The sequence below is a fragment of the Hemiscyllium ocellatum genome, chromosome 20, assembly GCF_020745735.1.
Source record: "Hemiscyllium ocellatum isolate sHemOce1 chromosome 20, sHemOce1.pat.X.cur, whole genome shotgun sequence".
Lineage (NCBI taxonomy): Eukaryota > Metazoa > Chordata > Chondrichthyes > Orectolobiformes > Hemiscylliidae > Hemiscyllium > Hemiscyllium ocellatum.
Genome location: NC_083420.1, coordinates 36865633 through 36878164, shown reverse-complemented (window position 1 = coordinate 36878164; position 12532 = coordinate 36865633). Strand labels below are relative to the sequence as shown.

The following is a 12532-nucleotide window of genomic DNA, read 5'->3' as shown; positions in this document are numbered from 1 at the left end:
GTTGGTAGTGAAGGGATTGGAAGTTAGTTGACATGGTGCCTATCTAATGGACTGCATTGTCCTTGGTGGAGAAAGTGAGGTCTGCAGATGCTGGAGATCAGAGCTGAAAATGTGTTGCTGGAAAAGCGCAGCAGGAATGGGAGATTCCTGATGAAGGGCTTATGCCCGAAACGTCGAATCTCCTGTTCTTTGGATGCTGCCTGACCTGCTGCGCTTTTCCAGCAACACATTTTCTGCATTGTCCTTGGTGTCAAGATTCTTGTATCAAGATCCCACCGAGTTGTCTGTTGCTCTAGAATCTGTAAATGTGCTGTAATCTTACAGGCAAGTAGAGAGTATTCCAACACATTCTTGGCTTATGCCCTGTAGATGGTTGGTAGCCTTTGGGCAATCAGCTGAGTTACTCACTGCAGGATTCCTAGCCTCTGGACATTTTAGCACCAATCCTAGGCATTGTGTATTTGGTCATGAAGTACGTCAGTATCTGCAGAGTGGCACATGATGCTAAGCATCATAATTATCTGACCACTTCAGACCTATTGGAAGGCTGATCACTGACAATTGTTGAACCTAAGACACTACCCTGAGGACCTCTTGCAGAGATGACATGAAGCTGAGGTGACTGACTTAGATGTTCGGCACTATTCGACAACTTGGGTCCTTGCATAGTTTGGGTCCAGATGCAGCAAGCCATGGGCAGCATCCAGGCTTTGGCTAAGTGGCACATAATATACAGTGCATTTTTTTTTCCTTTTAAATGCATTTGCTCACTAGATGTCGGCACTGCTGGTTCAGTCAGCTTATATTGCTCATCCGTGAAATGCTCTCAAGCTAGTAATGGGGAGCTGCTTTCTTCCACTGCTGTTCATGTGGTGGAGGTACACCATAGTCTTGTCAGTGAGGGAGTTCCAGGATTTGACCCAGCAAAGGTGCAGGGACATTGATATAGGTCCACATTAGGATGGGGAGACTTACAGGGGAATTTCCAGATCATAGTGTATTATCCAGGAGATGAACAAATGGCTCAAAGACGAGTGGTGTGAGTAGATTCTGGTTCATGGGTCACTAGCCCCTTGACCATGACCCCACCTCCCACCACCAAACCATCATCTCCCAGACCATCCATAACCTCATCACCTCAGGTGATCTCCCATCCACCGCCTCCAACCTCAGTCCCACAACCCCGCACCGCCCGTTTCTACCTCCTGCCCAAAATCCACAAACCTGACTGCCCCGGCCGACCCATTGTCTCAGCCTACTCCTGCCCCACCGACCTCATCTCCGCGTACCTCGACACGGTTCTGTCCCCTTTAGTCCAAGAACTCCCCACCTACGTTCGGGACACCACCCACGCCCTCCACCTCCTCCATGATTTGCGCTTCCCCAGTCCCCAACGCCTTATCTTCACGATGGACATCCAGTCCCTGTACACCTCCACCCCCCATCACAAAGGACTCAAAGCCCTCCGCTTCTTCCTTTCCCGCCACACCAACCAGTACCCTTCCACTGACACCCTCCTTCGACTGACTGAACTGGTCCTCACCCTGAATAACTTCTCTTTCCAACCCTCCCACTTCCTCCAAACTAAAGGAGTTGCCATGGGCACCCGCATGGGCCCCAGCTATGCCTGTCTCTTTGTAGGATATGTGGAACAGTCCATCTTCCGCAACTACACTGGCATCACCCCCCATCTTTTCCTCCGCTACATCGATGACTGTATCGGCGCTGCCTCGTGCTCCCGCGAGGAGGTTGAACAGTTCATCAACTTTACCAACACCTTCCATCCCGACCTCAAATTCACCTGGACTGTCTCAGACTCCTCCCTCCCCTTCCAAACTATGCAAGGACCCAAGTTGTCGAATAGTGCCGAACATCTAAGTCAGTCACCTCAGCTTCATGTCATCTCTGCAAGAGGTCCTCAGGGTAGTGTCTTAGGTTCAACAATTGTTACTTCTGTAGTATTATTGCATCTTTCCACATTTGATCCCATATTCACACGAGTTAAAAGTACTCTGTTCCAGCCTCGTTAATATAGCCCATTCCAACAGTTCAGCCCTTTTCCCCCCCCCCCCCCCCCTTTGTTTTGGTGCTAGTGCTGAAAATGTGTTGCTGGTTAAAGCACAGCAGGTCAGGCAGCATCCAAGGAACAGGAAATTCGACGTTTCGGGCCAGAGCCCTTCATCAGGAATGAGGAGAGGGTGCCAGGCAGGCTAAGATAAAAGGTAGGGAGGAGGGACTTGGGGGAGGGGCGATGGAAATGTGATAGGTGGAAGGAGGTCAAGGTGAGGGTGATAGGCCGGTGTGGGGTGGGGGCGGAGAGGTCAGGAAGAGGATTGCAGATTAGGAGGGCGGTGCTGAGTTCAAGGGAATCGACTGAGACAAGGTGGGGGGAGGGGAAATGAAACTGGAGAAATCAGAGTTCATCCCTTGTGGCTGGAGGGTTCCCAGGCGGAAGATGAGGCGCTCTTCCTCCAACCGTCGTGTTATGTTCTGGCGATGGAGGAGTCCAAGGACCTGCATGTCTTCGGTGGAGTGGGAGGGAGAGTTAAAGTGTTGTGCCACGGGGTGGTTGGGTTGGTTGGTTCGGGCGTCCCAGAGGTGTTCCCTGAAGCGTTCCGCAAGTAAGCGGTTTGTCTCCCCAATATAGAGGAGGCCACATCGGGTGCAGCAGATGCAATAGATGATGTGTGTGGAGGTGCAGGTGAATTTGTGGCGGATATGGAAGGATCCCTTGGGGCCTTGGAGAGAAGTAAGGGAGGAGGTGTGGGCGCAAGTTTTGCATTTCCTGCGGTTGCAGGGGAAGGTGCCGGGAGTGGAGGTTGGGTTGGTGGAGGGTGTGGACCTGATGAGGGAGTCACGAAGGGAGTGGTCTTTGCGGAACGTTGATAGGGGAGGGGAGGGAAATATATCCCTGGTGGTGGGGTCTGTTTGGGGTTGGCGGAAATGACGGCGGATGATACGCTGTATACGGAGGTTAGTGGGGTGGTAGGTGAGAACCAGTGGGGTTCTGTCTTGGTGGCGGTTGGAGGGGCGGGGCTCAAAGGCGGAGGAGTGGGAAGTGGAGGAGATGCGGTGGAGGGCATCGTCGATCACGTCTGGGGGGAATCTGCGGTCCTTGAAGAAGGAGGCCATCTGGGCTGTACGGTATTGGAACTGGTTCTCCTGGGAGCAGATGCGGTGGAGACGAAGGAATTGGGAATACGGGATGGAGTTTTTACAGGGGGCAGGGTGGGAGGAGGTGTAGTCCAGGTAGCTGTGGGAGTCAGTCGGTTTATAGTAGATGTCTGTGTTGAGTCGGTCGCCCGAGATAGAAATGGAAAGGTCTAGGAAGGGGAGGGAGGAGTCTGAGACAGTCCAGGTGAATTTGAGGTCGGGATGGAAGGTGTTGGTAAAGTTGATGAACTGTTCAACCTCCTCGTGGGAGCACGAGGCAGCGCCGATACAGTCATCGATGTAGCGGAGGAAAAGATGGGGGGTGGTGCCAGTGTAGTTGCGGAAGATGGACTGTTCCACATATCCTACAAAGAGACAGGCATAGCTGGGGCCCATGCGGGTGCCCATGGCAACTCCTTTAGTTTGGAGGAAGTGGGAGGGTTGGAAAGAGAAGTTATTCAGGGTGAGGACCAGTTCAGTCAGTCGAAGGAGGGTGTCAGTGGAAGGGTACTGGTTGGTGTGGCGGGAAAGGAAGAAGCGGAGGGCTTTGAGTCCTTTGTGATGGGGGGTGGAGGTGTACAGGGACTGGATGTCCATCGTGAAGATAAGGCGTTGGGGACTGGGGAAGCGCAAATCATGGAGGAGGTGGAGGGCGTGGGTGGTGTCCCGAACGTAGGTGGGGAGTTCTTGGACTAAAGGGGACAGAACCGTGTCGAGGTACGCGGAGATGAGGTCGGTGGGGCAGGAGTAGGCTGAGACAATGGGTCGGCCGGGGCAGTCAGGTTTGTGGATTTTGGGCAGGAGGTAGAAACGGGCGGTGCGGGGTTGTGGGACTGAGGTTGGAGGCGGTGGATGGGAGATCACCTGAGGTGATGAGGTTATGGATGGTCTGGGAGATGATGGTTTGGTGGTGGGAGGTGGGGTCATGGTCAAGGGGCTAGTGACCCATGAACCAGAATCTACTCACACCACTCGTCTTTGAGCCATTTGTTCATCTCCTGGATAATACACTATGATCTGGAAATTCCCCTGTAAGTCTCCCCATCCTAATGTGGACCTATATCAATGTCCCTGCACCTTTGCTGGGTCAAATCCTGGAACTCCCTCACTGACAAGACTATGGTGTACCTCCACCACATGAACAGCAGTGGAAGAAAGCAGCTCCCCATTACTAGCTTGAGAGCATTTCACGGATGAGCAATATAAGCTGACTGAACCAGCAGTGCCGACATCTAGTGAGCAAATGCATTTAAAAGGAAAAAAAAATGCACTGTATAAAGAGCATGCCATGGCTAATGGTCATCAAAGGAGGGATCGAGCAAGGACATGGTTCAGTTTTGTCTTGTCATACTTTAATCTTGATGCACCTCATCTTTTCAATAAATGAAATAAATGTCTCATACAAGTTTATTTCCTCTATTTGTATTTTCATTGGAAGGGAATGGCTTTTGCAGCTCAGTAAATTGGGTATTATTTAGCTGTTTGAAACATAAAGTAAGTTACATGGGGCAGACTTGCGATATTCCAAACTCATTTTGAAGTTTGTGCTCTTCCTTTTAATGGTACAGCTTATGAAAGAACAAAATCTGGTTGTGTATAAAGGTGGGCAATTCTCATTGTTAGTAGCATGTTAAAAGGTATGCAGAAGTGAACTATGTAGATGTAATAAATATGTTAAACATGTGAGGCCTACAATTTTTGTTTTATGTAAATTTACTTCTGTCTTCTCCTCCCCAACCCCCACCATCACCCACCCCATCACCACCACCAACTGATAAATCCAAATATTTTAGGGAGAAGAAAAAGTCCAAGCTTGATGAGTTCACTAATGATTTTGCTAAGGAGTTAATGGAGTATAGAAAAATTCAAAAGGAACGCAGGCGTTCCTACTCGAGGTAAGTTTGCTTATTGTAAAATTAAACATGAACAGATCTGTCAATCATGTAGCAGGTATAAAGATTAACCTGTTTGTTATGCTTATTTAATCTGTAAAGAGGCTGTCTGATCTAACAACCATGTGGGCTATTTTGCTGGTAAAATGGCAATCTGCCATAATTGTAGAATGTTCATCAAGAAATTATCAAATTCTGAAGGGTCACTGGATCCAAGTGATGAATGTTTCTCACAACAGATACTGCCAGACATGCTGAGTTTCTCCAGCGGTTTCTGTTGTTTCAGCTATCCTGCATCTGTTTTTTTTTAAAGTCATCAGGTCTTTATTCATGTAAAGTTGGGGTGAAAATCTTTTACTTGATTCCCCCCACCCCACCCCCAAAATATATTTCCTCACTTTTTTAATCTTCTCTTGCCTGTACGTTATATGGAGTTTCATTTCCTTTCTGAAAAATCAACACTCCGGTCTTTTTGTATTGTGATTGGCACTTCACTGTTCCCTATTGTGGAATTACTGAGTGAATTCTATAATCCAGATAATTTTTGTTTTAGTTTGATATGAATTTCAGGATTTAGTTTTCTGTGGTTTTTAAAGCTTGCTTTAGAAGTTTCCTATACCAAGTGTAACACTCATCATGCTGTCAGAATAATGGATTTCATCTATTAGCTCCACCTAGGTGCCACCATTTTGCTTATAAAGCAGTAGACAGAACAGTGAACATTGGGCCAGAAGCTGCCTTTCCAGCAGGCTGACTCCCTGATGCCCTGCCCAGCCAGCTTTTCTTTTACGCAAATGTAGTCAAAATTTTAAATGGGTTCTCTTTTCAGGGATATGGGAGAAAGCTTGTGTATTTTGGAGTTGTAACATTTAATACTTTTTTCTGATCATTTCCTACTCAGGTCCAGGTCACGTTCATATAGTGGATCATCATTCAGTGGAAGCTCTTATTCTTATTCCAAGTCTCGATCTAATTCCTCACGATCCTATTCTCGGTCAGTTAGTAGATCACCAAGTCGTTCGTATTCAAGATCCCCTTCGTATCGAAGAGGCAGTGGGAAGAGTCGAGGTTATCGATCCAGATCCAGGTCACGTGGATTCCACCGATCCAGATCCAGGTCACCATCTTACAGAAGCTATCGCTCTCGCACCCGATCTCCAAATTACAAAACACATTCTCCTTACAAACGAAATGCTCCCCAAGGTGAAAACGATCGTGAATATTATGATCGCTACAGAGAGCCACCGCCTCCATTCGACTACAGAGAACTTTATGAAAGGCCTCGTGATCCAAGAGACTCTTTTGAGAGGGAACGGTACAGAGAGTGGGAAAGGCGATGCAGAGCATGGTACGAATATTATAAGGGCTACAGTGGTGGTAATCAGCCGCGACCACGGTCTCCCTCAAATAAGGATCACTTCTCTCCAGAGCGCTTTGGTACTGCAAGTGCCAGGCGTGACGGTTCACCACATAGCCGGGGCCGTCGAGATGAATATCCAGCCGAACAGACCGCTCGTATTCGTAATATAGCTGGCACTGGGAATTATCAAGAAAAGTACTCTTACAGAGAGAGTCACAATACAAAAGAATCAAGAGATTCAAAAGAAAAAGACGCACCAAGCCTTCGTCCTGATTCCAAAGGAACAAAGCATAAAAAACACAGGAAGAAGAAAAAAGATGAAACAGAGATGCTCACCAACCCTGATTCTTCTCGGGATGGGAAGAAAACTGGGGAGACCCCTGGCGATGAAGGGAAAGGGACCTCTTTGTTTCTGCCCCTCAGCAGAGATGATGCAACACCAGTGAGAGATGAGCCCATGGAAGGAGACTCTATTCCTTACAAAGCCACATCTGAAAAGGAGAGAAAGGAAAAGTTAAAAGCAAAGAGTGAGAAACAGAAACGGAAAACGGAGAGCAGCACACCAAAGAAGGAATCCTCTGGCAAAACAGCAAAAGTATCTCAGGAAAAGCCTATCGAGAGAGAGCGAGAGAAATCCCCTCACACTGAGATCACTGCAAAGAAAGCAAGAGAGGAATGTCCTCCCAAAACAGAGGGGACAAAAATCCATCTTCTTCCAAAAAGCGAGAAGTTTTTTTTACCCAGGAAGGTGCAACTTAAAATGGGGCGTGAATACCAAGAGATGAAGATTGTAAAAGAGGAAAAACAAAGAAAGGATTACGCCAGGGAGGAAACTAAACATGAGAAACACGATAAAGTAGTCAATAGAGAGGAAAAATCAAAAAAGATAATTAAAGCTGATGAAAAACCAACTAAAGCAGAAGTAAAATCTGATAAACGTAAAAGGAAAACTGATGAAAAAGTGCCCGAGAGAGAACTTGGAACACCTCCGACTAAATCTTCAAAAGTAGAAACAGCAGAGGGAGCAAAAACTTCAGTGAAAGGTAAATTTAACTCTGGCAGTGAGAAATCAACAGAAAAACACACAGACTTGCCTGCTGACAAGGAAAAGACCACCCCTCCAAATGTATCAGTGAGGAAAATCAAAATAAACCGGGAAAGTGGCAAAAAGATTGTGAGTGGAGAGTCCCCAGCTCCACTAGAAGAGTCAACAGAATTAGCAGAAATTAATGGTGCGAAATCCAAACCTGAGAAAGTGAGAACCAAGACGAGGAGGAAAGTGGCTGGGGGCGAGGTGGCTGGTTCAACACTTGTGGATTATACTAGGTTAGAACATTTCCAATTATATCTTTTATGTTTCGAATGATTAACATTAAAAAGTCTGGTTTCTTTGATGGGGGGGGGGATGGATTGTAGTTGTGTTTTTTTTTATATTTTGTTTGAAGTGTTTTTAAGCTGAACTGGTCCTCACCCTCAACAACTTCTTCAAATCCTCCCACTTACTTCAGACCAAAGGAATAACTATGGACACCCACATGGGCCCCAGCTAAGCCTGCCTCTTTGGATATGTGGAAAAGTCCATGTTCCATAGTTACAGTGGCACTATTCCCCACCTTTTCCTCTGCTATATTGTTGACTATCGGTGCTAAATTGTGCTCCAGTAAGGGGGTTGAACAGTTCATCAACTTGATGAACACCTTCCACTCTGGCCTCAAGTTCACCTGGACCATCTCGGACACCTCCGTCTCAGTCTCCGTTTCCAGCGACTGACTCGACACTAGCAAATACTTCAAACCCACCGACTACTTCAAGGACTGCAATTTCCCTTCCAACGTCAACAATGCCCTCCAGCGCATATCCTCCACTTTCCACACCTCCACCCTTGAACCCCACCCCTCCAATCCCAACAAGGATAGAACCCCACTGGTCCTCACTTTCCACCCCATTAATTTCCGGATACAGCGCATTATCCTCCACCATTTTAATCAAATACAGTCACACCCCACCACCAGAAATAAATTTCCTTCCCCACACCTGTCAGCATTCCGCAGAGACCATTCCCTCTCCCAATTCCCTAATTAGGTCCATGCTTCTTTCCACTCCCAGCGCCTTCCCTTGCTGCCACGAGAGGTGTAAAACCTCTGCCCACATCTCCCCACCCCCCAACCTCTATCCAAGGCCCCAAAGGATCCTTCCACATCCAGCAGAGATTTTCCTGCACATCCAAACACCCTGTGTTTGCTCTTGATATGGTCCCCTCTACATTGGGGAGACAGGATGCCTACTCACGGAGCGTTTCAGAGAACATCTCAGACGCACGCACACGCTAAACAACTCCACCGATATGTAGCCGACCACTTCAATTCCCCCTCTCACTCCGCCAAGGACATTCAAGTCCTGGGTCATCTCCACTGCCAAATCCTAGCCACTTGATGCCTGGAGAAAGAACACCTCATCTTCCACCTTGGGACTCTCCAACCTCTCAGTATCAGCGTCGACTTCACCAGTTTCCTCATCTCTCCTCCCTCCACCTCATTCCAGATCCAGTCCTCCAATTCAGCACCGCCCTCTTGAAGTGACCTATCTGTCCATCTTCCTTCCCGCCACCTGCTGCACATACCTTTTGCCTTCCAAGCTACCCGCCCACCCTCAACCCCACTTACCTCCTCTTTAACTCTCAGTACCATCACCACAATCCTCCCACCACCACCATGGCTTATGCCTGAAACATCGACTCCTACTCCTGTAAAGCTGCCTGATCTGTGCTTTTCCAGCACCATACTTTTCAATTCTGGTCTGCAGTCCTGTCTTTCTCCCAGTGATATAAAACAGCCCAGTTTGTGTTTGTGTGGTATGGTTCAGTTACCACAGCCAAATGTTTGCATTCCTGATTCTAAATAACTTTGTTAATCAAGCCCGCAAAATTCCCAAGCCCACTTGAGTGATTTTCAAAATCTTTGACTTCCTGTTTTCCTTCAACAAAAGAGAGCTGAATGTTGAGCATATTATTAAAATTGTGATTCCACTGGTGGGAGCAGAGAGGAAATTGCATCCTGTCCCCATATGCAGATGTTTGGTTGAACTACAGCTATAAACCAGAATGTGTACCTGAAAAATCAAGTACACCTCAACTGCTGTGCCCTTTTATCATCCACTCATGCAGACAAGATCACCTGGCCTCTAATTGCTCCCTATTGCAGCAACCCTTCACAATTTCATTGTGCACCAGTTTTACCTGGGGGTTTAGGGTAGCTACGTGCGATCACCTGTTGACTCTCGCTCTGGCTTCCTCCTTGTAGGGAAGTGCATTCCTACAACAGCTGAGATGGAGGTGGGGTAAGTTGTGGGTGTGCAGCACGTGCTATTTCAGGTTAGTGCTTGATTGCATGCTGTTTCTGTGTTGCATTAGATGAGCCTTTCCAAGGTGACCATAATTAGGAATTGTAGCTACTGAAGTGGTGGAGGGAAAGCTGGCAGTCAAGATGATGTAATTGAGCTGTTATCTTTCCATCCCCAGTACCAGTTCTGCTGGAGGCAGCCCCATTAGGAAAGCTGAAGAGAAATTGGACACAAAGAAAACCGTGATCAAGACAATGGAAGAGTACAACAGTGATACTAGACCCCCAGCTGAAGATGAGATTGTTATTGTCCAAGTTCCTCGTTCCAAGTGGGAAAAGGAGGATTACGAGACTGATGAAGATGAAGGAAAAACAGCTGCTGCGTTAAATGTTGGGAAAGCTGCTGGCTGTGGACTAAGTGCCACTGTGAAGCCTTTCAACCCAACAAAGCAAAACGATAAAGAGGTTCCATCTGAGAGATTCCCAAAAACTGTTAAAGAGCCAAATCTGGATGAGACTCAACAGGAGCCCAAAACAGCGACAAAAAATTTAAATGAGAAAGGTTTGAAGACCAAAGATAAAGAGCATGGGTCAGACAAAGAGACTCCAGACAAGAAAAAAGCTCTAATTCAGCCTGACAAGCCAACTGTTACAGAGCGGGATATAGAGTCAGCAGTTGCCAATAATCTCCCTCAATCTTCAAAAGACCGGTTAGTTGAAAAATTAGATCCAGGCAATAGAGGAGCATCAAACAAAGACTCTGGTCCTTCTGTTGATGGAAAGGTGGAAAATGTCGACAGGCAGGTCTCTGTTTCCAAACGCAGAGAGGAGCGAACTCGAGATATTAAGAAGCGAGATTCTCCCAGTAAATGTGAAGAACTGGCACCAAGCTTAAAAGGCAAGGAGCAACAGATAGACACCAGGAAAAGTAGTACAGAGCCCAAGAAAAATGACCACAGTCCTGGGAAGGAAAGGAGACTGCATACAGACCACAGAAGTAGTTCTGAGTCTAAAAGTGCCACTGAAGAACCAAAATCTTCAACCCTTTCCAGCAGAGAGAAGGAGAAATATATGTTGGAAATCAAGAGCAGTAAGGAGAGGCAAGTCTCTGGGAAAATGGTCTGTCACCGGACTGAAATATCAGCAGAAAAGAATGAGCAAGAGCATTCTGGCCGAAGTGACAAAGATCACAGCCGCAACAAGCCCCCTGGACCAGTTAGCCGCTCTGTCCGACATTCTCGCCACTCTCTGGATCTGGCCAGAGAAACTGATGAGGCAGCCTTTGAACCTGACTACAATGAGAGTGAAAGCGAAGTTGAAGAGGAGCATACACCGAGAGAGGGAAGGGAAGCAAAGGAGATTATGCACCAAACAAGGGAGATCAAGGGGGCATCCATAGGTTCCAGAAATAACAGCACTAAAAGTCTCACCCAAAACAGCCTGAGCCCGACTTGTTGTCGGAGTCACAGCCCAAGTGAGAGCCAGACTCGGAGCCGCAGTAGCAGTGTCAGTTCAGGGGACACTCAAGATAGCAAAAAGAAAAAGAAGAAAAAAGAGAAAAAGAAACACAAAAAACATAAGAAGCATAAAAAGCACAAGAAACATTTGGGCATTGATTCTGAACTTGACAAAACACAGAAACACAAACACAAAAAGAAAAAGTCTAAAAAAAGCAAGGACAAAGAAAAGGACAAGGACAGTGACCAGAAGGTCCGATCATCTGTCATCTTACGAACAGCAGAAACTGATTAGACAGTGGCTGGAGCATTTGATCTGATCCTGTAATAAATAGAAGCTTTGTAAATATTCACTTGGACATTGCTATTCTGCGCTGAGTCCACTGCAACTTTGGAGATTTTGTTTTCTGTAATATTGAGGGTTTATAAATTAGTTTTTGTACAGAATTATGTTTGACCACGTGTATGGGCAGATTATCCTGCAGCATTTTTAAGTGAACTATCAGACTACACTGGGAACTACTGTGAAAATTTTTCACTAAACTTTTTTTTTATAGCTGTGTATACAAGCTAACAGTGTAATTAATGTAAATGTTTTGCCTGATGATTTGCAGTATAAAGTAAAGCCTCACTGTGTCATCTTTTGACTGAATAAATTTTCATTGAATTCATTAGTCATTGCAAATACCATGTGTCGCTATGCTGTTCCAAACTCCACAGCCCTAGCACCACCAAAAAGACACTAGTGTATGACCAAGGGTTTCGCTCTATCACTGTATTGATATTTAATTTTTGATTAGTGACATCAAGTTGATTATACTGGTTTCATTAGTGAGGCAGAAGTTAAGAGTTTGACATGCCATCCAGCATTTTACATGCAATAAAAGTGGGGATTAATCATGTCGTCGTAAGGTTTCTCACGAGTAAGGTAATATTGAGTATTTCTTCTGTTGTGTTAACTAGTCATTTCCAGCTCTTTCAGTACTACTGATAAATGTAATTACCATCCAGCTATTATGAAGAAGCTTAAATGAAGATTTTGAAGGATACAGAACGTTAAAAAAACCTTTGTCATCAGTGGGCAACATTTGCTGATTTGTGCAAATTCTGAATTCTAAGCGTAGGGTTTGAGCTGTGACTGCAGACAGTAAGACTGGAGAGCAGCTCCTGCATTGCTTTGATTTGATGCCAATGGAATCTAATTCTAACACTGTCAATGACCTAAATAGTGTTTGGACCTTTTTAGACTGACTACTGTCTGACATTTGTTTAATTCCAGATGTATTTGCAATGTCAACGTATATAAAAACCTGCTCAAGCACCTTGACTTAT

At 46.2% G+C, this 12532-nt stretch overlaps 1 protein-coding gene across 1 annotated transcript in view; it reads left to right on the top strand.

The window, feature by feature from the left end:
• The window catches only part of LOC132825602 (E3 ubiquitin-protein ligase RBBP6-like), a 29493-nt gene extending 17545 nt beyond the window's left edge, over positions 1–11948 (top strand). The window contains exons 14-16 of the mRNA XM_060840984.1: positions 4947–5048; positions 5947–7731; positions 9923–11948. Coding sequence (XP_060696967.1) covers positions 4947–5048; positions 5947–7731; positions 9923–11495 — 3460 coding nt within the window. The 3' untranslated portion in view covers positions 11496–11948. The remainder of the gene's footprint in view (positions 1–4946; positions 5049–5946; positions 7732–9922) is intronic.
• The last annotated feature ends 584 nt before the right edge of the window (positions 11949–12532 follow it).